This window comes from Rhinolophus ferrumequinum, chromosome 3, assembly GCF_004115265.2.
Source record: "Rhinolophus ferrumequinum isolate MPI-CBG mRhiFer1 chromosome 3, mRhiFer1_v1.p, whole genome shotgun sequence".
In the NCBI taxonomy this organism is placed as follows: domain Eukaryota; kingdom Metazoa; phylum Chordata; class Mammalia; order Chiroptera; family Rhinolophidae; genus Rhinolophus; species Rhinolophus ferrumequinum.
In genome coordinates this window covers 32490244-32515984 of record NC_046286.1, presented here as the reverse complement: position 1 = coordinate 32515984, position 25741 = coordinate 32490244, and the positions used below count along the sequence as shown (strand labels likewise).

The 25741-nt window shown below is 33.9% G+C and overlaps 1 protein-coding gene across 1 annotated transcript in view; it reads right to left on the bottom strand.

Annotated features, from left to right (window-relative positions):
• FAM135A (family with sequence similarity 135 member A) overlaps positions 1–25741 on the bottom strand; it is a 107122-nt gene that overhangs the window by 15155 nt on the left and 66226 nt on the right. Inside the window, 8 exon segments of the mRNA XM_033099372.1 lie at positions 1779–1876; positions 2393–2484; positions 4406–4566; positions 6097–8192; positions 8194–8453; positions 8673–8827; positions 10231–10304; positions 25198–25353. Coding sequence (XP_032955263.1) covers positions 1779–1876; positions 2393–2484; positions 4406–4566; positions 6097–8192; positions 8194–8453; positions 8673–8827; positions 10231–10304; positions 25198–25353 — 3092 coding nt within the window.

Below are 25741 nucleotides of genomic sequence, written 5' to 3'. Positions count from 1 at the left end.
TGTGAAATACTAAGAATTTTAAAATTTCCAATATGTTTTAAAATTATGGTTTGATAATGTAGTAGAAAATTCCTATTATATAATTTTAATGCTTGTTCTTATAGAGACAAGACATTACTTATCAGAAAATTTTTACTCATAATAGTTTGTACCTGCTTAGAAATAAATACATTTAAAAAGTAATAATACATTGACTAGACGATAAATTTGCCTCCTTAGGCACACACAATTATTTACTTAAGTCATGATTTAAAACAAAATAATGAAATTGCACATATAAGGATGACTATAAGAAATTATATACTCATTTCTCTTATTCTCTGGTACACACTCAAAAATGGGAGGGTTCTTTGATAAAGTACTTTCAAGGCACAGGTAAAACATGTATTTTCCTACTATAAGCCTAAGGTTATACCAAAAGAATAACTAATATTTATAAAGCACTTCACTTTTATTAAGGAATAAATCAAAAACCCCCTTTTTTTAGTATTATTTTATAATAGACAGTATGTGAATCCCTGGGGACAATTAACTGAAAGAAGAGAGCTTGAATGCTATTGTACTACGTAACATTAGCTTACACATATAACTAGTAAGAAGCTCAGGACAAACTTCCTTCCCAAATTGAAGTTCTTAAAGCTGTGGGGTGAGAGTTATGATGGTAACTAACAGTCCTCAATCAGTCAGACCTGGCTTTTGGATAATGGTTTATTTTAATTGACAGTCTCAACTGAAAGAAGGTATACTTTTCGTGGATGAATGAAAAAACTAAAATAATATATTACTTTCTCATCATAAATAAATAAAAGGAATACAAGATCACTGTAGAAAATTTAGTAAAGCAACCACATTTTAAATTCTATAAATGGAGAGATTAATTAGAACAAGAAAATAATCTCTCCTCCCCTCAATAAACTTGCATTAAAAATCATGTTCTGACTTTTAACAGAAATCTGTTTTTAAAAAATGATTTCAAATACAAATCTGCTTATCTCTTTTCTTAGTCCCTACTCTATACTTTAGAATGGAAACAAACGCTACAAAAGCCTACAGTATAGAGTCAGCTTCTTCCTCTAACCTAGTTGGGATATGAAAGTAGTCAGTTTATTCCATTCTTTTCGAGGCTGGAATATTAGTTTTGACTTTTTATTTAATTCGTAATGGATTAGAAGAAACCAATTCTTTTCTTTCTCCCACGTCTATCTGATTAAATAATGAGCTTATGTTGATCATCATCTCTTGCTTGTAGAAACCTGACTCACAAAGTATAGTCCTGAAACTGTGAAAATATTTTTATTGTTTCTTTTTTAATATATGAGTATACCCATTTCCTTGTAACCTTTCTTTCTGTGAACAGCTTTTGATATATAATTCATATACGATATAATTCATCCATTTAAAGTATACAATTCATTGGTTTTTAGTGCATTCAGAGTTGTACAACCACTACTACGAGAAATTTTATAACATTTTCACCACCTCCAAAAGAAATCCTGTACCCTTTAGCTATCACTCCCCGCATCTTCCATTTCCCCCAGCTCTAAGCAATCACTAACCTACTTCTGTCTATACGTTTGCTAATTCTGTACAATTCATATAAACGGAATCACGTAATATGTGGCCTTTCCCAAAATCTTTTAATTTTTTTCTCTTTAAGTTAAATTCAGTTGTGGTCTCCTATATTTCAGAACAGGACAACAAAACTATCATAAATTCTGTTTAGTTTTTCTGTAATTCATAGAGATATAAAAATAGTTGTGTAATATTATAGAAGTTACCTTATTTTTGAGACTGTTAGACTATATATCTGAATATACTGTATTATCTCATCTAGAAGGCGATCAGTCATGCTATCAAAATCAGCAAAAGTATCATTCTAAACAAAAGCAAAACAGACACATTATATTCTGAATTTGTATAATCACATGAAAAACTGAATATAAATATTATTTTTAGTTTAGGCATTGAAAACATGGTTAAGACCAGTGGTTTTTGTTTTTTTTAAGGGAAGTTAGTGTGAAAGTAATAGTCATTGTATTAAAATGAGCAAAAAGAGTGAGCTTCTAGGGGAAAAAAGGTTCAAAGTTCTTAATAACACTTACTTCACTTACTTGTTTGTTTAGCTCACTGCCAACATTTAACATAAGGTTATTTACAATGGTTTAGTTAATGTTTTCACAGAAATGTGAAATTCTAGAAATTTTGCTCATGTGAAGAGCTCATAAATTGACCTGTAAATCATTTCTATTTCTTTGGGAAATGTATTAATGTTACATTTTATAGAAATCAGAAAAATTATTTCTACTACTACAGGCATTTTGTAGCAAACAAATAATAGGTAGAAACTAGTACAAAAATGTTTGCTTCCACTGGAAACACTGTGATGTTGTACCTGATTTCTTTCAGACATAAGAAAATCAATTCTTCCCCCGGGTAGTCCAAGTTCAATATAAGTTTTTACTAATCGCAAATCTGCACTGTTACCTAGAAAATGAAGAAAATGAAAAATTATGTCTAAAGGATGAGATACAGTAAAAGGTATAAAGTGCATCATCATATATTTTTACAGTTCTAAAAGACAAGTTTATGGCATATGCCAAATTTGAATAGAAAATCCAGTCTGAAATAAGAGTCCTCAATTTTTATTGCAAAGCTATTTCTATGAGCCGACAATGTCGTTCAACAATTTTGTTTCTTAGGAGGTTTTGGTCACACCAATGCTTTCACATTCCCCTCTAACGGTGCACTTGTTTCACTGGTAGCACTCACTCAGGTACGTGCTTCCTACGTAGTTGTGAATGACTGACTAACGTACTTACTGCCTACCATCACTACTCTAGATGCATTTTAGATTTAGATTTAATCTGATGACTTCCTTTGGTGGTACTGGTATGTACGTATGGAAATAAAAATCCATTTAAATAAACTAGGATAGTTTACTAATTTAGAAGATATCTAGAAATATAAAATATTTATAATCCCTTTGGTTTACTTACGAATATAAACATGTCATCATAATTGCTGAATTTTTACTTTACCCATCCAATATTTATATCTTTTACATATTCATGCACTGACAGATACAACTGTTTTTTATTCCTGATTTTAAAAGGGACACCTGTAGTGTTTCACCACTAAGCACATGTTTTCCACTGGCTGGGAATCCATATGCTTAATCATATTAATGAACTATGGCTAGTGCTAATGAAGGCTTCAAGTTTGGTGCTTAGTTGTCATCACTGGGAATGAATACTGCATTTTTTCAATGGTTTCTTTCTTGATTTGCTGATGTAGCATATTTTATTAATCAATTTCTTTATATTTACTTATGTTTGCATTCTGGGAATTAAATCTTGTTTGCTAGAGGGTTCTTCGGACATTTTAAAAATTAATTAATTAATTAAATTTCTGCAATACTGTTAGTTTTATTAAGTGTATTTATGTTAAACTGATCTACTGTTTTTGGGGGTATGAGTGTGATATGTTTTTCCTACTTGGTAACAAGGTTAGGTTAACTTCAAGGAATAAAATGCGCTGTACTCAGTCTTTTTTTTTCTATTATTCTTCAACAATTTATATAACATAGGGATAATGTGTTTCTAGAAAATTTCAAAGATGAATGTGCCAGAGATTCTCTGGGGGATAATTATTTGAAAATATTATTATTGGGGTGGCAGAGGTTAGTACCACCCCAATAATAATATTGGGGTATTTCATTTCTTGAGAGTCAAGTTTTCTTTTTAAAGAAAAATCTTCAATTTCATGAGCATTTATTAGCTCAGAACTGTATTTAGTATTTTTACAATCCATAAAATCTTTTGTCAATTTTTTCTTACAGAATAACATCATAATACAGTAATACCCCACTAGTCTAGACATATTTGGTATCTTCTAATATAATTCCTAATCAAGAAAAAAACTCTGCTGAGTAACCCAAATAGCTGTCATTTATAACAAAAACCATAGCACTAAAACCAGGTATTTAGAATTTAAATTATACTCTAATTAATTAGTGAATCTTTAATTTTTAGGTGTTGATTTTTCTAGTCCATAAGGTTTAAAGCCTCAAGCTAAAAGGAAAGTAGGAAGACTATCAAAGGGAGACAAAATGATTGCTATGAGGTGAGAGCTGGAAAAAAACACAGAGAGAAGACAGAAAAATCCAAAGTTAAAATAAATTAGATGCTGGCACATGGATGTCAATTCCATGGAAAATTTACTTAAAAGAAAATCTTATACGATGCTTAGCAAAATTAAGCATATTCCTGTTTTAAAATGTATTTAAGATTCAATTTGTTTAAGCAATTTAAAAAATCTTTTCCGTTTAAAGGTGAAATAAAACTAAATGAGATCTATGAGGAAAAGAACACCCTTGAGTTGCTTTGGGACACCAGCTGTTTCATACCATCTAAACCATGCACACAGACGATGAGATGAACGCCCTCTTCAGAGCCGTCCTCTTCTTCCACGCTGAAGTATGGCACTGAGGATGCCAGCAGGGGCACATCACTGTACATGAACCCGGGGAGTTTCAGTTGCTTCAATTCTTCTCTTGCCTGAAGGAAGCTGAAGCAAAATATTATAAAAGATACTCTTTACAAAGTATTATATTCAGTTTGTAGAACCAAAAAGACAATTTGCTGAATTTATGGACTTTCATAGAAAAGAAAACCCAGCAATATGTGATTTTAAACTAATCAAAATATGTGGGATCACCTAAACGAATTAGAAATAACAGAGTAATTTTCTTTACTATTTTAATACATATTCTGATCAAATACAATGAATATTTTAAACCTGAAATCACTTTAAACATATTCTTTTAAATCTGAAATCAATTAAGAAAATATTGGGGTGGAGTTACGCTTTATACAAAGTTTTATATTGTATGCATTGAAAAGCCGGGAGCACTGGAAAGATGACTGATGCTTAGCCTGTAATCAAATCATGTCCTCTCTGCTCCTTTTTAATCTTACCCAAACAGAGGGGAAGGAGCTATTCTACAAAGTGTAACAGTGAGAATGGTAGTTATAGTATTTAGTAGATTACGTTACTTGTATTTTTTTTGTATTGGTATTCAAAAAAATTGTATTTGTATTGTATTTTGTATTTGTATTGGTATAAAAATAGCAACAAGAAGAAGCAGAACTAAGTAGGGGATGTGACTAAATATAATTGGTGGCAGACACTCATTTGGAATGAGGGATTAATCAACTCGGGGAGTGCAAACATCAAAAATTTTAACTTTGGTAATATTGTATCATTTGGATGCATAAAAGTAAAACTAAAAGAAGCTACACTACTAAACCGAGTAGGACACACTGGGTGAAACACATAGACCATTGTTTTCATTAATGACTCAGGAAGAGCTGAGGTACCCAGAAGGAGGTAATTCTTTAATGGGCTGTTATCACCTCACTGGTTTCACTAGCTTTAGGCACTACGGATCTTAATTATGTGTACAAATCAGAATAATTTGGGAACTTTAAAATCTACTGTTGACATGACCAGACCTTTCACTCTAGGGATTATAACTCCATCTGGGGTAAGGTAGTAGAATATTTTGAGAACCAGTAGCAGGCTAGTAAAACTATGTCATCTTCAAATTTTTCTGGATATTTTGCTGGTCCATGAAATCTCAATTCTGGAAATCACTGATTTAGCTGAGGCTATCTGAGTCTGGTAGGTTTAGGAAGTTACTGCTAGCCTCTTATTCATCGTCTAATATTGTCCCTATTAGCCAGATGTACTTATAAAACCTAACTTTTGTCTGGGAGTTAGTTAACGGGGGAGAAATAAGGCACTGATGAAAAAAGGGTTTTAACCTCAATTATTCCAAATTTCTAACAAAACTACCAATGGAAAATTTATATCAGGAATGTCTAGCTTATAGAAAAAAACAATCACACAGGAAACTACAGGTCTGTCAAATTGTAAAAATGAGTTCATTTCTCCATTTTAGATAGTTACTCAAAGAATCACTTTTTTGTATTACACAAACCAGAGAATATGAAATATATGTGTTATCAGAGAAATAAATAAACAAATATCTTTACATATATTTAGAAGCACATGCTATCGTGCTCCATTACTTACGCTTGTATTTGAGGTTTTGGTGAATTTTCATACCAGGAAACTGATGAAGTGAAGTTGTAAGAAGTGCTGCTTGGCTGCTTTGTAATGGCGTCAAATTTACTTTTAGAAGAATACTTATTAACACTACAAGGAGACTCTCGTGGTGCAGATGGGAAAGACAAACAACCCGAAGTACAGACAGTAGGCATATTTATACCATCCCTCAGAAATTCACTGTTTATTTGTTCTGATTTTATAATTCTTTCTTCTTCTAGTGCATCTCTGTTTGTACAGTGAGCATTTACTGTTCCATCCAAAGCTGCATAATCTGTTTCTTCATAATACCCATTTTGAACCATTTGTTGATCCTGCTCTTCCTCCTCGTCCTCTTTCCCCTGTTCCTCCTGAAGATTACTACTTCCTTTTTCAGAAGCTTCCTTCTGAGGGCTCACTGAATTGCTGTAGCTAATAGCACATGTGTCAGAAATATCCGCACTACTTTGAGAGCCAAAATAATTTTCCACAAGCCCTTGTTTTACCATATCAGGACTGGCTGAAAAAGGATCGCTTATACCCGGATGAGTTTCATTTTTAACTGTAGGGGTTTCTGAATTTATTTGCTTGAGATCTAATGAATCACTATTTTTTCTTTTCACAGTTCTATCTTCACTAACTTCTGTATTAGTAGAAATGGAACCCGAAACAACACAAGGGATGCCTAAACAAACAAGTTTTGAATTTAATGTAATTGCTGTCCCTATAGAGTTATTAGATTTATCAGGACTCTGGGAGTCTTTACCCATAGTGTCCAAGTTAGATTTGGAGCTGCAACTACTTTTCACATCACCGGAAGTATCTTCATCTGAAAAAACAAATTGTAAAGGGTCTTTAGTGCTTGAATTTAAGGAATGTATTGCTATAGTTGCATTGTCCAAATGCCCCGAAAATATGACACTCTGCTGTTGCAAAACAATACTTGACTTTTTAGCATCATCACCTTTTGACAAATCAACTGTTTCGAGAGTTGTTAATATAGTTTTGCTATCGCTTGGGTGGCATTCAGGTATAACAGATTTCTTAGAATTTTCATCAGGTGACAGTTCATCATCAGAAGGTAGAGAGTTTATGGATGTCAAAGATGACTGTATTTCACTTAAAGCACTTGTACTCTCAGTACAATGACTCCCTAATGAAAATTTTATATTACAATCAGGTTTCATCAAAAGCTGAGGAAATAATCTTTCATTATTGTAAGGACCTTGCCCTTGAACAGTTTCATATACTGCATCAGGGTTTGGATGTGTTGCAAAAGAACTTGGTTCACTTTCAACACCTGAATCTGAAAATCTAGATGAGGCATATGTGGCATTAATATCTGGCAACTTAATTGTATCTCCACTTACTACAACATGGTATTCTTTTGTAGAAGTAGGTTGATTACTTCTTAACTTAGCTAATGATTCTCCAACAGAACGATACTTTGTGTCCTGCAAAGCTTCCTTTTCAAGTGTTAGTTCTATAGATTTAGATTTACCATTAGATTCTAAGGACTCAAAGTTGGGTAGTTGTAAACTATCCACAAATATTTCATCTTGTCGAAGCTCTGTCCAAGGTCCTATTTTAACAGTTATTTTCTCTCCACTGAAAGGATCTTTATTACAGGGCTTTACTTCAATTGTTCTAACGCCTGAAGATGGGTTTGTTTGATGATCATGGCAATCGTCTGATGAACTTCGGGTTGCCACATTGTGTTCCACTTGTGTAATTTCACTATCGTCCTGGGAGATATCAAGTTTACCTGAAATGGACAAATTTGCACAAAGATTTAGGCTGCCAGAGTTCAAAGGATCAAACAGGTCTGGTTGCATATTTTCAATATCTGGAGACTTTTGTTCGGTTCTCTCTGTATTAGTTGGCAAATAGCTAGCTTCCTTTTGACTTGTCTGTCTGACGTAGGTCTTTAGGTCACAATTATATCCACACACTGTGGGATCCTTCTGACTATATGAAGGATTGCCTTCAAAGCTTTTAAAGAGATCATTTGATGCTGTACTTTTCAAACATTTGTAGCCTACCAAAACCACAGAATCTTTAGAGTTCTGTTTTATTAATTTTTTTTGTATTTTCAGGTTTCATTGTTTTCATGAGCTTAGTGACCTTAACCTTGGATTTATTTGATTCTTCATTCTTTCCTTTTAGAGATTTTGTGAGCTGCTTTTCACCTTCTGTATACCAAAAATTGGAGGCACCAGCAGGTCTGACTTTCACCTCTGGGCTAGAAAGTCCAGCTACAGAGCTTTCTTCAGTCTCATATTTATCCATTCTACTGGACTCTGATCTTTGAAGATTCTGAATTCCCATCCAGGGTGCATCTAAGTCTTTTATCCAAAGAAAAAAAAATTCAGGTTTAAAACAAGGTGGGAGAACTCACATGATTAAGTCTACTTTTTCTGACTATAACTTTCTAATATCCTCAAAAATAAATAAAACTGGAGGGGAAAAATGTCCCCACATTAGGGAATGGTTTTATATATATTAGGAAGAATATACTGAAAATTACACACACAGCTTACATATTTTAGTTAGATTATACTTACCTTCAATAACTGAATCTAAATACCTATCTTCAAAGATTATAGGTAATGAATTGAGATCTCCATCTAATTCACTACATTCAATAGGTAGGGGTGGAAGAGAACTGCAGAAGGAAGTATTTTTGATAGCGGTGCACATCTGTAGATGACTCTGAGCACTGAAAAATATTTCTTAAGTCAGACTGTAATTTTTAAAAATTACACCCAATTCCACCTTATAGACTCTACCCATTCCCGTTCCCCTCCTCATTCCTGTACCCCTTCCTCAAAATGTAACCTCCTGATGAAAGAGCTCTTTGGTCAGAAATAAAAACTGGTAAAGTGAAAATTGTGGGTTGTTGACAATAAATTATTGGCTTAAAAAATTATGGTTTGTTGATAAATTATTTAATTTCTATTATATTCTTCTATACTTTTAAATGTTACTTCAAAGTGAGTTTCTATGTTTAATGTCTGAACTTCCTAATTTGCTGAGAATAGCATATCAGAGAAATACCAAAAGCTCAAATGCCTACTAATGATTTGATGATAGTGTTGGGAAAAAAAAATGTGTTCCATGGCTATTGCTCTACCTAACACATTTTGATGAATACAATTAACGGGTATTTAAAACAAAGTGTATAACTTTCTAGTACAAAAGAGTTTGTTTTAAAGAACATTTTCTCATGGAAAATTTCAAGCAAATAAAAGTAAACAGAATAGTACAATCAACCCCATCACTCAGCTTCAACAATTAACATTTTGCCCTTCTTGTTTTATCTATACCCTCACTCACTACCTACCCCCACACTCTATTATTATTTATAGTTTATTTTTAGGTAAATTCACAGTTACTGAAATACACAAATCTTAGCTGTACAATTCTGACAAATAGATACATAACACCGAATATTTCCATTTACAAGGAGAGTACTCTCATGTCTTTCCGGTCAAACTCCCAGCCCAAGTCACAAGACAACCACTGTTCCGACTTTGTACACCTTAGTTTTGCCTGTTCCAGAACTTCACGTAAACAGAATCATATAGTATAGACTCTTTTATGTCTGACTTCTTTTGCTCAGTACAATGCCCTCAAATTATTCTTTAAAGTCAAAGAAAATTGATCTAAATGTACTCAGTAGGGAAAAATGGAAGGCATCTATTCTGGCTATTTTAACTGTTAAGTCATTTGTATAACAGAAGGCAATGCTAGTCAGACTACTTATGAAAATCTGTAATGTGTAATAATGAATGTAAGAGATTCTGACCTGTGAAAATAAAGATACAACAAGATGGCCAAATAGAAGGGGAGCCAGAGCTGTATGGGACTACCAAGCTTACAGCAGATGAGACATGGAGGGAGTGGGTAACAGTGCAATATGCTTCTTTACATAAGGTATGGGTCTTTCATGAAGTAATTCGTAAGATTAAACCCAATTGGATTAAATGGGATTTCTGAACATCAAATTCTCCTATTTTCTGCATTGTAAATATTGTATATTCTGTCACTGATAAATTCTGAGATAGGTATCTTATGTAAAAGGAAATAAAATCATTTTAATTTCGGATTCATGCTACTCACTGAAGTTCCTGGTATGCAATGGCAGCATCTCTTGGATGTTCAAAACAAAAGAATGCTTCAGAAAATCTGCGTACCTGCAAAATTCCGAAAGGGAGTATGAATACTGTGGCACATTTGAAAAAACCAATCAAGCATGGGATGGTAGGGAAAATAACTCCCTCCATTAGGCACGACCACCCCTATGAGAATTAATATCCCTCCTCAGGGAGATTGCCAGGGCACTATATTTTGGTACTGCATGAAATAAAAGAAACAATAGACTATAAAGAGTGACAAATTTAGGCTTATATCATAGATCCACCACTTATCTTTCTTGAAGACAGGGATGTGTTTGTCTTATTCACCACGACAGCCCCAGTCCCATGAATAGTGCCCAACACATGGAATAAATGCCAGAATCAGCTAGTACTTCCCCCATGCTGTGTGCCAGGCATCAAGTATATGCCAGCTGAATTGACTGACTTATTGGCACTGTGACTTTGGGCATTTCACCTTTGAGCCTTGGATGACTCATTTTCAAAATCTACTTAATACCTGTTCTACTATGAGATTATTTTGAGCAGTTTTAAATCCGAAAAGTGTATATAAATATAAGCTATTATAATTGCCATTATAGCATTCACATTTTCCCCTAAAATAATTGTATATGTGAATTGTCTTCTCCCCTAATGTGTAATGTTCTTTAGAGTAGGAACTACATTTTGATGATTTTTTTTATCCCCTGAAACATTTATCTTTCTACCAGTATGTCCCAGAAGCAAGTACTTGATAAATACTGGTTGAATCTAATTAAATATTTCTTCCATCATATTTATATTTTTACCCTTTCATTTCTAATTATGCTAAGAAAGGCTTTATCAGCTATTGGGGCAAAATGAAGCAACAGTAAGGAGACGGAGAAGACATTTTGTTTGGAGGGCACAGAGAAAAGAGAGAAATTATTTTACATTTTGAAATTATATTACATCTAAGATTCTTTTCTAAAGAGAAATATGATTTAAGTTTCTTTGGTTTTAAACATACAATAAATTGGCGATATATCTGACACATTATCAAGATCTGGCCCGTTGAATTTCTGACTTATTAAACTTGTTTCCCTAAGCAGATGAGCTAGGGTCTTCAGAGGAACAAATTAATGGGGAGAGGAAGGTCCAAGGCACCCCTGAGAAGGACGCATCTTGTGTCATTACTTTCAGACGTTGCCCAATTGCCTCTTCTTCCTCTCTAACACTGAGGAAAAGGGGAGGAAAAATACGTGCCTGTCTATCTATCTACTAGAGATGTTTTACCTGAGGGCTATAAAGTATGAAGAAATGCAGCCCTAAGTCATATGGATTCCTGAAATTGCAGCTGGGCCTGCAAAACTGGCTAGTTGCTTTTCCTTTTCTCCCTACCATCCCTAATTCCTACAATAGCTCTCATTTCTTAACAACATCTTACCTATCAGGCTCTATGCTAAGCATTTGATTTCCATTATTTGATTTAAACCATATAAAAACTCTATGAAGTGGAGTTTTAATAAGTGAGGAAATGGACACAAAGAAATTAATTACTTGTCCTAGATAACATAGCTTGTAAGTGATCAAGACGGAGTTCAAACAAAAATTTGAGAAATTCCAAATCTTGTGCTCCAATCCATTTATCTCTGCCCTTCTGAATCCAGACTCCCTGTGACAAAGAAATCTTTCCTCTCCTCTATGCAGCCATAATAGTTCTCTTTCTAAAGTTACTCCTTCCATAATTTTCGTGCTGTGGCAATGTGTAATAAATAAACCTAGATCAAACTTAGGATATGAGTAATATATATTATGACAAGTAAGTGTGGCATTAACATAACGATACTGAATAGATAAACAAAGTAAGAAAAGAAATAAAAAAGCATGTTCACAAAAAAATTTGTATAAGCATGTTTATATTATCTTTATTCATAGCAGCCAAAAAAAAAAAAACAAATGAAATCATCAATAGGACAAAAGATAAGTAAACTCTAGAATACCATATAATGGAATACTACTCAGCAACAAAAAACAATTACTGACACACACAACAACATGGTTGAATCTAAAAAAAAATTATGCTCAGTGAAACAAGTCAGACACAGAAAGAGTACATATTGTATTACTGAGTCTATTTATATGGACTTTAAATATAGACAAAATTAAATGATGATGACAGAAAGCAGAACAGAGACTGCTTATGGGGTGTGGGAATGTCTGAAGTAATGAAAATGTCCTATGAATTGACTGGGGTGCGAGGGGTGAACAGATTTGTCAAAACTCATTTGATTGAACACTTAAAATTTGTGCATTTACAGGATTTAAACTTACCTCAATAAAATAAAAACAAATCTTCATTACTTGAAGATAAATACAATATAGTCTAACACCCAGTAGGCTGGCGTAATTACATCCATGCTCTACTCCTCTCATGTTTTTGCCGGTCTCTTGGCTGTGAGGTTTATAACATTTATTGTGTTTCACTAACACTGGGCAGTGGTCTATTTGCCGGTCTCACTTTGATCAAGGACAAAAATGAATTGCTAAGTTTCCTAGATCATATAACTCTGGGGTTATTTGGATCTTATTGCAGGATCTTATTTCTTAGGAAGATTGAATTCAACTACAAACATCATCCTCAGTTAGGCCAAGTGATTTGAGATACAGCTATTTTTGAATCCATGTATAATGCTTTCACAGGAGATATTATCCCAAGTCATTTGTATAACACGAAGCTTTGTTTTTCATTAGTTTGGTAAGGGTATATTTGTGATCACCATAGCATAACAACTTGTTTTGGTTTTTAGAGAATCTTTACAAAGTTGGTTTACATTGACATTTGACACTTGCCAGTGTAAAGTTGAATTCCCAGGAATAATGACTAAATGTGAGTACGTATCTTTGACTCCCTTTTTTATTGATTTTGTTAGTAACTTATAAAAGCATCTAAAACACTATCACTGACTGAAGTATTTCAAGCTAATATGCCTTCAATAAGTATTTTTCAGAGATAAACACTTTAGTGATTGCATTTCCTGAGCATTTTGTTTTGGCATGCTCTTTTTAAAGTCACTTAAGGAGACTGTTTCTTTCATTTGTCACCATGTTTCATATTACCCTAATCTTTGACTTTATTTCCTGTTATCTGAAAGACAATAGATTTTTGCCCTTATTTTGTGTTCAAAATAAAGTTCAGAGAGCACTCAGTAACATGAAAATGTTTGTGAAAACTTAAATAAGAAGTAATTTTCTCTTTTTTGCAGGATAATTTTTTTAAGAGGGGAAAATATCTCACCTTATATGAGTATATATGCCAATATTAATTAAAGACATCAAAATTTATTCCCCTTCACTTTTGTCATCTGTTAAGTTCTTAAACAGAAGAGGCAGATATTAGATTTCATGCCTGGTTTTCAAAATAAGTAACCAATGATAATTTAAGAAGCTTGTATTTGAGTTTATAAAATTTAGATCTCTTGAATGGAAACTTTTTATGCTAAGCATCTGAGGACTAGGGATTTTTTTTAAAAAATCAAATATATACCAATATCAGACATAAGAGTCTACTATAACATGGATATATATATTAAATAAATTTAGATTACAAAAAAACTTTTCTCTCACTTGCCATGTGGATTTTTCCCACTGCGTGTAATAAATTAATGATTCTAAGAAAACTGTATTAGTAGCAGCCATAAACATAAAACTCTCTCTAAATTTAAAAAACGGTTAAGCTTTATCATTTAAAAATTTTACCATGAAAATAACTGCTGAAGTGTCTTAATTTATAAGACACCTGTATTGGGGAAACTTGAGTTTAAGACTTTTCTTCCTGTCCTCATATTCTGTGCCTCAAAGACCAGTATTAAGAGAGTAAAAAGGCAAAACATAGAAGATAATATTTGAAAATCATCTATCAGACAAGAGTTGTTTTGGAATATATAAAAAATTTCTGCATCTCAACAACAAAATGACAAACAACCCAATTACTTGAAGATAAATACAATATAGTCTAACACCCAGTAAGCTGGTGTAATTACATCCATGCTCTACATGGATTACATCCTTTAATCCATGCCCAATTAAATCCTTTGGGCTTGGATTATATCCTTTGCCCAAATAAAAAATGGGCAAAGGACTCTGAATACAATATTTCCTTGAATATGCATTTCTCAAAGAAGATACACAAATGGCCAACAAACACAAAAAGCTGCTCAGTATCATTAGTAATTAATGAAATGCATATCAAAACCACAATGCAATGAAACACCATTTTGCAACCACTAGGTGGACATAATAAAAATAACAAAAACAAAAAAACCATTAAATAACAAGTGTTTGTGAATATGTGGAGATACTGGAACACTCGTATATTACTGGTGGGAATGTAAAATGGTGCAATTGCTGTGGAAAATAATTTGGAGGTTTCTAAAAAATTAAACATAGAGTTACCATACAACTCAGCGATTCCACTCCTAAGTATGAGTTCTGACAATTAAGTTCTCAAACTTGTTGCAACAATGTTGCAAATCTTTTTTGATATCAGAGGGATTTGTACCAACTGGACAGTTAACCAAGTCAAAATTGCTTTGAAGGGTGGACTAGGCGCTGGCGTCAGTGCACAGCTCCCCAGGGGAGTACTTAGAAGGTGACCGTAGTGATATTCAGCAGTGAGGTATGGAGCACTTTTTCTAGGATGAGTTTGCTAACTTAATTGTCAGACATTGAGGGTTTATTTCTGGGCTCTCAATTTGATTACATTGATTTATTTGTTGATTTTTATGCCAGTACTATACTGTTTTGATTACTGTAGGTTTGTAGTATAGTTTGAAATCAGGACATGTTGATGCTTTCAGCTTTGCACGTTTCTCAGGATGGCTTTGGCTATTTGGGCTCCTTTATGATTCTGTACAAATTTTAGGATTATTTTTTCTATTTCTGTGAAAAACACGATTGGAATTTTTATAGGGATTGCATTGAATCTATAATAGCTCAGGTAGTATGGACATATTAATATTAATTCTTCTGATCCATGAACATGGGATATTTTCCATCTGTGTCATCCTCAAATTTCTTTCATCAAAGTCTTGTAGCTTTGTAGCTTGTAGCTTTTATCAAAGTCTTGTAGTGTACAGATTCTCCAGCTCCTTGGATAAATTTATTCCTAAGTGTTTTATTGTTCTTGATGCTATTGTGAATATTGTTTTATTTGTTTTTCCGTTATTTCATTGTTAGTATATAAAATAAAACTATTTTTTGATGTTGATTTTGTAGTCTACAACTTTACTGAATGTCCTACAACTTTACTGAATTTACTGGTTAATTCCAACAGTTTTTGGTTGAGTCTTTAGGAAAGCTCATACATGTATCATCTTTGACCAAAAGATAATTTTACTTCTTCTTTTCTGTTTTGGATGCCTTTTCTTTTTCTTGTCTATGAGGTCTGACAATTAAGTTAGGCGAACTCATCCTAGAAAAAGTGCTACATTACATCATTGCTGAATATCACTATGGTCACCTTCAAAGTACTCCCCAGGGGAAGCTATGCATGAACGCCAGAGCCTAGTCCACCCTTCAAAGCAATTTTGGAACTCTTTTTCTGAAATAGCCATCAGAGCGGTCATCATATTACCCTTGATGTCCTGAATGTCATCAAAATGTCTTCATAATGAATATTCCCTCTGATATCAAAAAAGGTTAGCAACATCATTGCAACAAGTTCACGAACTTAATTGTCAGACCTCACTCACATTTGTGAATTTTCCAGATTTCCTCCTGTTAATTGATTTCTACTTTCATACCATAGTGATGGGAAAGACACTCAGTATGATTTCAATTTTCTTAAATTTGCATAGATTTGAACTTTATCAATTGATCTATCCTGGAGAAAGTTCTGTGTGTGCCTGAGAAAAATATGTACCGTGTTTCCCCCAAAATAAGACTGGATCTTATATTAATTTATGCTCCAAAAGACACATTAGGGCTTATGTTCAAGGGATATCATCCTGAAAAATCATGCTAGGGCTTATTTTTCGGTTAGGTCTTATTTTGGGGGAAACACGGTAATCTGCTGCTGTTGGATAGAATGTTCATATGTTTGTTAGGTCTATTTGATGTAAAATATGGTTCAATCCAATGTTTCCTTGTTGATTTTTGTGGCCAGATGATCTATCCATTGTTGAAAGTGTAGTATTAAGACCCTTTCATTATTGTATTGCTTTCTATTTCCCTTCAGATCTGTATTTGCTTAATACATTTAGGTGCTCTGATGATCAGTGCATGTATACTTACATTGTTAGATCTTCTTGATGAATTGATACCTTTGTCTTTATATTATATAATGACCTTCTTTGTCTCTTGTTACTATTTTGACTTGTCTAGTTTTTTGTGATATAAGTATAGCTATCCTTGTTCTCTGTTGGATTCCACTTGCATGGAGTATCTTTTTCCACCACTTCACTTTGACCCTGTGTGTGTCCTTAAAGCTAAAGTGAATCTCTTGTGGGGAGCATATAGTTGGTTCTTTTCCCTTTAACCATCCAGCCACTCTATGACTTTTGATTGGAGCAGTCAATCCATTTACATTTAGAGTGATTACTGATATGTAAGGAATTACTAATATCATGTTATTGTTTTGTGGATGTTTTATAGTTCCCTCATTCCTTTCTTCCTATCTTGCTGCCTTCCTTTGTGAACTGATGATTTTCTATTATAATAAGCTTTGATTTTCTTCTTTTTAGATGTCACAATTTACCTCTTTACATATTGTGTATCCACTAGCAAATTATTGTAGCTATAGTTATTTTTAATACTCTTGTCCTTTAACATTTATTCTAGGTTTAAATAGTTAACACACCACCATATTACTGTATTCAAGTATTCTGAATTTATATACTTACCTTTACTGGTGTGTTGTTATTTTCACGTTATAATTAGTATTGTTTTATTTCAGCTTGAGAATTGTTTTCTGCATTTCTTGTAATGAAGGTCTAGGGTGATGAATTACCTCAAGAATTTTGTTCATCTGAGAAAGTTTATTTCTCCTTCAATCCTGAAGGATAACTGCTAGATAGAATATTCTTGGTTGGCGGTTTTTTACTTTCAGCACTTTGAATATATTATCCCACTCTCTCTTCTAGTCTGTAAGGTTTCTGCTAATAAATCCACTGATATAGCCTTCTGGGGGTTCCCTTGTAGGTTACAATCTTCTTTATTCTTGCTGATTTTAAGATTCTCTCCTTGTGTTTGATTTTTGATAGTTTTATTATAATGTGACTTGGAGAGGACTTCTTTAAGTTTTGTTGGTTTGGGGACCTATGAGCTTTATGTACTTGGATACCCAGGTCACTTCCCATAGTTGGTAAGTGCTCAGTAATTATTACTTTAAATAAGCTTTTTGCACCCTTCTTCCTCTCTTCTCCTTCTGGAACTCCAGTAGTTTGCAAATTGTTTCTTTTGACGGTATCCTATAGATCAGGAAGGTTTTCTTCACTCTTTTTCATTCTGTTTACTTTGTTTTCCTCTGACTGGATAAATTTCCAAGTTCCTATCTTTTATCACACAGATTCTTTTCCTGTTTGGTCCATTCTACTGTGAATGCTCTCTGACTATTTATCATTTCATTCACTGAATTCTTCAGCTCCAGAATTTCTGTTTGGTTCTTTTTATAATTTCTATCTCTACATCTATTAAACTTCTCATTTTGTTTGTGTATTGCTTTCCTGATTTTGTTGCATTATCTTTCCTGTGTTTTCTTACAAGAAAACACTGAGTTTCCCTACAACAGCTATTCTCAGCTCTTTATGGGGCAAATCATAGATCTCTACATCTTTGGGTCAGATTATTGTGATCCTTTGGCGATGTTGTTTCCTTGACTTTTTATGATACTTTGAGTTGTGTGTTGCTATCTTCACATTTGAAGATGGAGTCACCTCCTCCAGTATTTACTAACTCTCTCTGGGGCAGAAATACCTTCCTTCAGCCCTACCAGAGATTCTGCAGCTTTCTAAGAACTTCTATAGATACACCTGATGTACACTTTTTGCTTCCTCTTATGGCAGAATTCTTAAGCTTCTCTCCAACCTGTAATGCACTAGGTCAAGTGCTGACATCCTATCTTTAGTTTCCCAAAGGTGGTGATACAGCTCAAGTTTGTGGTCTCTCCCTGACTTGCAGATACAGGTTTGCCAAAACTTGCTTTCACCACTGCACCGCTGCCTTTGGTAGTGCAGATAGGGAGCCACCTGCTGAGTGGGGGATGTATGGGTGAGGCATGTGGGATGATGGAGGTGCTCATGGCCAGTTGGGGGTATCTGTAGGGGAGGCTTTCCCAACAGCTCACAGTCATATGTGTTGATGACCTCTGTGATGTAGTTAGTAGGATCCACATTCCTTAATGCCTTTGAGAGTCCCATCTGCTGCTCTCCCAGTCTCTTCCCATCCCTAGTCACGGAGCGTCCAATTTAGTACTCTGGATGGGGTGAGAGAGAGAGATGACTCTCTCTGGCAGTGTCCTGCACAGTTGTGGAAGCTGGATACTCACTCATCTCTTCTTTTCCCTTGTAGGAGAAATCACAGGCAAAGAAGGGCTCTCCTGGACCTAACAGGTGCCACCTTGGGTGAGGGGTGGTGTGAGTCAAGACAAGCTGTTTCTCTTGCTGGACCTCCAATGTATCCAAATTTGTATTTTTTGTGTTCCAGGGGAGTGCTGGAACTTCTCCTCTAGAAACCTGAACTTCCACAAAGGCTCTCTCGAGCATAGATGATGGTCTTAGTCAGTGCTCTCCAGGGTTCCCAGATGGTCACGAAGAGGAGCTGGAGCTGATTAATAGGCCACTGTAGGATCCACAGCCAGGACTGAGGTCTGTGTGCCTACTACCTGATGCACAGGTGGCGAGACTCCTCCCGGGTCCCCTGATGTATGGTGCTGGATCCCACAGCTCCCACGAAGTCACTTTTGTTTGTGGATGTATGCTGAACTTTTGTTGTGGGTGGGACAAAAACCAGGAACAGCTAATGCTACCATGATGCTAAAATTATTCTTTCTTTTATCTTATAATTAGCATGAGCACTGTGAATCATTCACATACAATAGTCTCTATGCTCTAATGTGATTGTGCACAGCATGTGACTATAGAACTCAACAATTTTGGATGACTTAATTTTCCAAGAATCTGATAATCTGCCCTTTCTGAATCCTGATACCAAATAATATGGTTGAACCAATAACTGAACTAATTCATTAAATTATTCTTTTCAAGTATAGATATACATTTCCTCTTTTTAGTCTAACTCTTTGCTTTAACATTTGCTTTTACCTCAACAAAGAGAGAGTCCATACCATAAATCCACTTCTGTGACTTAGTTTAGTTTTGCTGCCTCTAAATACATTAGCAGACAGCCTGTAGACATTACTATAGTCAAGTCTGTCTCTGTACAATGAATGTCCCTTAGACTGCTTTGGTTTTTGTAGGCTTTGCAATGTATTCTAAGAATACTGATATACTTTATGAGCAAAGTTGCTGTTGAATTACATAAATGGGAACCAAAGCACATAATATGCCACCATTTCTACAGTTTTATGATACATAGCAGGGCAGGGCAGGTTTATTATCCCTGGTTAAGAAACATTAGGGCACTTTCTCATTGTTTCCTAATGACCCCTCCTTGATTCCTTTAAGAGTTAAATAGGCCCTGTCTTATCTGGAATGGGTGAGAAAAGGGAAGCTCTAGCTAAAATCTTTTATTTTTGGCATTTTAGTTTTCCATAAACCTAATTTTTGTCTTGCCCTCCTTTCTTTGCTCCTTTTTTTCAAAATTCTGTTCACCAGCTGCTTTTTTGACTATTGAAATTTACCTCTTGTTCCTATTTCACCCAGGACACCAGCCCCATAAAATATTATGCTATAAAGTTGCCTCTGATCCTTGCTATCTCTATTTTGAGAAGTAAAATACCAAGTGGTGAAGAACACCAACTATTGAGCCATACTGCCTGGGTTTGAACCCTGTCTCTGCCACTTACTTGCTGGTAATAACAAATAAGGACAAATTCATAATCATAGTGGAAGATTTTAACACATTTTTTTTGGTAGTTGATAGCACTAGCAGCCATAAAATCATTAAAAATTTGAAAAATTTGAACAAAATGATTTATAAACTTAACCTAGCAGACATTCAGGACACTTAACCCAGAATATGCATTCCTACTATATGCAGAAGAATATGCATTCCTACTATAAGTAAAGCAAGTCTCAAAGAATATTAAAGTACTGAAATCACACAGAGTGTGTCCTAATCACAGTGAAGATAAGCTAGATATCAATACCAAAAGACAACTAGAAAATTCATGTATTTGGAAATAAACAAACATACTCCTGGATATGAAAGGTTTTTAGTTAGCAAGAGATAGAGGTATGCTCAGGTTACCTCAGGCTGCGTGGGATTTTTACAAGGATACTTAGCAAAGTAAGGACATCCAGGGAACTGACTCTGAATCCAAACACCAGTTCTTATAAATTGGTATGCTGTTATTGCCATTAGGATGTAACAAATAGACTAATGTCCTAATATCACTCTAGTAGCTATTGTTTGAGAAAGAAGCATTTGCTATCTCCTTTTCTGGTCATTCTTCCATTCTCATGTTCCTCTCTATGTCTGACTCTCTCTGCTTTGCTTTTAACCCTTTTTACTTTCATCCCTACAAATGATAATTGGTTAACTCATGTCTTCTACTGTCTCATGGCTTTTGCCTATGGTATTTTCTCTCTTGATTTCTGCCACTGCTTACCTAACAGTAACTCTTCTTCTGTGTTCCATGTTTAAATTACTCAAGAGAAATGATCTGAACATGTTAGACAGTCTTTCTTCTAATAGAAAATGCCCCAGATTGGTTGTTTATGCAGCAGGCCACCTCAAAAATTACTAGTCTTCCTCATGTCCATGGATGACTGGCTTTGGGCTAAGCGCCAATCACTAATTCAGGAGTGCAGCGTCACTTGATGTAAAACATAGTAACTTTTGGAAAAGAACTGTCTCTGGTCCTTCAGAAGAAGATTGAATATGGGTAAGCACTCAATTTGTTGGACATATGAGCAAGGGAAAATAGCTAAATTTGAGACAACATATCCAATGTATACTTAATAGTTTTGTTTATATGTGTTACATGAGTCAAAAATTTTTATGCAATAGATGTTAGGTTCCCAAACAAATTGTTATTGTAAGTTGCAATTTTCCCCATTTGGCAGTCATGTGTGTATAAAGTAGTTTCTATGGTATCCTCTTATTGACTAGTATATCGTTTCTGTTTATATACATAAAATAAAGGAACAGATAGATTTGTGACTTTAGGAAACCATTATATATGCTAAAGGGAAAAAAGAAACTTTTCTAAATAACCTTGAATCAAAGAATAAATTGCTCACAAGAATTAGAAAATATTAAGGACTGAAAAATATAAAAATACATTATATCAAAATTTGTGAAATGCAGCTGAAGTAGTACTGGTAAACATCAATTTAAATGCATATACAATAAGAAATGCTAACGTTAATAAGATCAATATCTACTTATAGAAGTTAATAAAGACAGCAAAATAAACTATAGAAAGTAATAGGAAATACTAAAGTCAAAAACAATCCTAATGAAACAGAAAACAAAACATACAAGAGAGAATTAACATCAAAAGTTGGTTCTTTGAAAACAAAAATTGAAAAATGACAAAGTTCTGGTGGGATTGATCAAGAAAAAAAGAGTGAAGGCACAAATAACTAATATCAGGAATGAAACACAGGAAAATCCTACTGATACTACAGATGTTAAAAAGATAATTCAAAGATATTGTGAATTATTTTTTGCCAATAAATTTATAAATTTAGACAGAACTCCTAAAAAAATATAACTTACCAAAACTGATTGAAAAACAAATAAAATATAGATTTCTCACTAATAGTGTATCACCTGAATACACACCTGAACCACAAGGAAACATGATACAAACACAAGTTGAACTGTCTATGCTACTACTGGCCAAAACTCTTCAAAAAAGTTAAAGTAATGAAAGACAAAGAAAATGTAAGAACTATTCCATATTAAATGTGTCTAGAAAGAGTTTAAAGGAATATGACAACTGAATGCAATGTGTGATCCTGAATTTTATCCTGGAAAAGGTTATCAAACAGGACATTATTAAGACAATTGATAAAATTTAAAAATGGATTGTACATGAGATAGCAGTACTGTATCAATATAAAATTTCCTAAAGTTGATGGCTGTACTGTGGTTAAGTAAGAGACTATCTTTGTTCTTAGTCAACATACCCTGAAGTATTTAGGGATAAATGAACATGATGTCTATAACTATACTATGAAACGGTCCAGGAAAAAAAAAATGTATGTATGTATATAATATGTACCTATCCACGAAAAGAAGGAATGATAAGGCAAATGTGCCATAATGGTAACTTGTGATTCTGATGAAGAGTACATGGGAATATTGTGTACTCTTCTGTAAATTGTCTACAATATTTTGTGATTCAATAGAACTGAATTGTCAATTGTCAATTGTCAATAGAATTGTCAATTCTGTTTTGTAGAAGCTTTATGATTTTGTCTTTCACATTTGTCTTTAATGTACCTGGAATTGAATTTTACATCACATATTTTTTCCACCTGGATACCCAATTGTCCCAGCATCATTTATTGAAAATCTCATCTTTTCCTTGCGATCTACATATACCGGGGGTGGAGGGGTGCCAAAAAAATGTATACACATTTTAAGAGATGTTATCTATACTCAAGCAGTAGGTCGCCATAATCAGAAGTGTCAGGATACTGATGGTAACCACTTTAAGCACCACTTGTAATTGCAGAAGTCAAACGTGACTTGTATTCATCTTTTGTTATCGGTATGTTTTGAGTATTATAATTAATACAGTTTATTCCTTTCTTAAAATGTGTATACATATTTTTGGCATCTTCTGTATTACATCCAAATATGAACATGTCTGTATCTGGCCTTTCTCTTCTGTTCCATCTACACTAAATTAAAACCTTTAGTTAATCAGAAGACATCATAAAGACATTGGAAAAAACCATGAAACGAGAGATTTATTTATAAAATGTAACAAAGGACCAATATTTACAATACATAGAAAACTATTACAAATCAAGAAGAAAAAGAAAGGTAATCCTATAGTAAAATGGGCAAATAACTTGAACAGGCACATCATAAAGAGGAAATCTACAAGTGCATCCCAATTATACAAAACAGTGCTCAACTGCACCACGCCAACAGAGAAATGCAAATTAAAACCACAATGATACACCATTTTACATACATCAGACTGTCAAAATTTAAAAAGTCTGCCAATATTAAGAGTTGTGGGATATGTAGAGTAACAAGAACTTTCACACAGTGCTGGTGGGAGTGAAAATTAAAACCACTCTAGTGGTATCATTAGTAAAATTGAAGTTATGAATATTCTATGACACAGCAATTCCTCTTGCAGGTAAATACTTCAGAGAAATTGACGTGCCAGGAAATGTGTACAACAATGTTCATAGCAGCTTGGTTTGTAGAAGCTACAAGTTAGAAGTAATCAAAATGTCCATCAACTGTAGAATGCATAAATAAATTCTGGGTATATTCAAACGGATAAAACACAGCAATGAAATGAACAAACTGAAGCTACTGACAAAAACATAAATTAATCTCACAAACAGAATCGAGTGAAAACAGAAAGATACAAAAGAAGACATAGTATACGATTTCATTTATAGAGAATTCAAAAACAGGCTGAATAACGTAACAGGCTGAAACAACTTCTATTATTTAGCGTACATACATAGGTGGTAAAACTGAAAAAATAAGGAACTCATCGTCACAAAAGATAGGTCAATGATTACTTCTAAATGCAGGGATTGAATAGAAACTGGAAAATCATATAGAGTACTTCTGTGGTGTTGACAATTTTCTATTTCTTGATCTGGGTGATAGTTAAAAGGGTATGTATTTTTAATTATTTGTTAAAATGTGCATGTTTTATGCACTTTTCTGATTTTGATTATATGTTTTATAATTAAGAAAAAAGGGAAAAGAAAATAAACAATATTTTTGAGGAACTACTAGTAGTTCAGGAAAATTAGTGTGCATACAGGGCACATAAAGTGGAGAGACTGGAAAAGTTGTAAAAGGTTTAACATCTCAAAGCCCCTTGACATGCTGTACAATAAAATTGTACGAAAATTTCTGCATAAAATGCATACTAGTCTTACAGAGTACATGTATGTCTAGACTACTCCTCCTACCCTGCCAAGTTCATAATACATGCTCTAAACGAGGTGAGGGAAGGAGAGAGGAATAAGGGAAAGGAGGAAAAGTTGGAGAGAGATATTCTATATTAGTTTGAGATCGCTTTCTAGTTCCTGATTTCTGTTCCTAGTGAGACCTGGCTGTAATTCCTGTTTTTGGGTTCCAGGGGCTCTCCTATACATATATTTTCCTATTTTATTTACATCTACATGGTTTTTCTTACTGGCAGGGGTTGTAATGAAGATAGGTCATGTGCTCAACTACACTGTTGTATTAACTTTAGAAATCGAACAGTAATAATAATAATATCATCATATAAAAATTATCTACATGCCCTGTTTTCCCGAAAATAAGACCTACCTGGACAATCAGCTCTAATGTGTCATTTGGAGCAAAAATTAATATGATACCCAGTTATATTATATATTATATTATATTATATTATATATTATATTATGACCCGGTCTTACATTATAGTAAAATAAGATGGGGTCTTATATTAATTTTTGCTCCAAAGGATGCATTGGAGGTAATTGTCCAGCTAGGTCTTATTTTCAGGGAAACACGGAGTAGGTAAAAATCAGGCTTTTTATTCATAAGAAATTTCTAACGGTAAATGATAATACTCATTAAAATGCTCCAATGTTACTTTTCTTTAACTTACCCTCAACGTATGGTGCTGTTGTGCTAACAGTAGTCTTAGTTGCTCATGTAGTGTTATAACTTCCAGAAATTGTCCCCATAAAGCCATTAGAAGTGAGCACAGTTGTGCAAGATTCATATTTATAAGTTCTGCCAGTTCATCAGGATTTTCTATTTTCTGAAATGACAAGAATAAAATCTTCACTGTTCTGAGACTTACCACAACATATCTAATACACTATTGAGAATATTAACACAAAGGCAAATTACACATTTTAAAAGGAAACGTGCATGCACAGAGACCAACTGACCAATGGCTTTTCTCTATTTGACAGTTACTGTAGCAATTTCCAACAACCTAAACAATTATTTCATTATCCGAGATATCTTATAATTGCAATAATGTCAAACGTAGTCCAAAATTACAAATCAGGATTCTACAGAGTATGATCAACTCCAAACACTAAAATACTGGGAATTTTAAACACAATGTACAAATCATTAGTGAAAATTATAACATTTTTGAAAAATAATGAAATCTTAAAATAAGAGTTTTTCTCCAATCA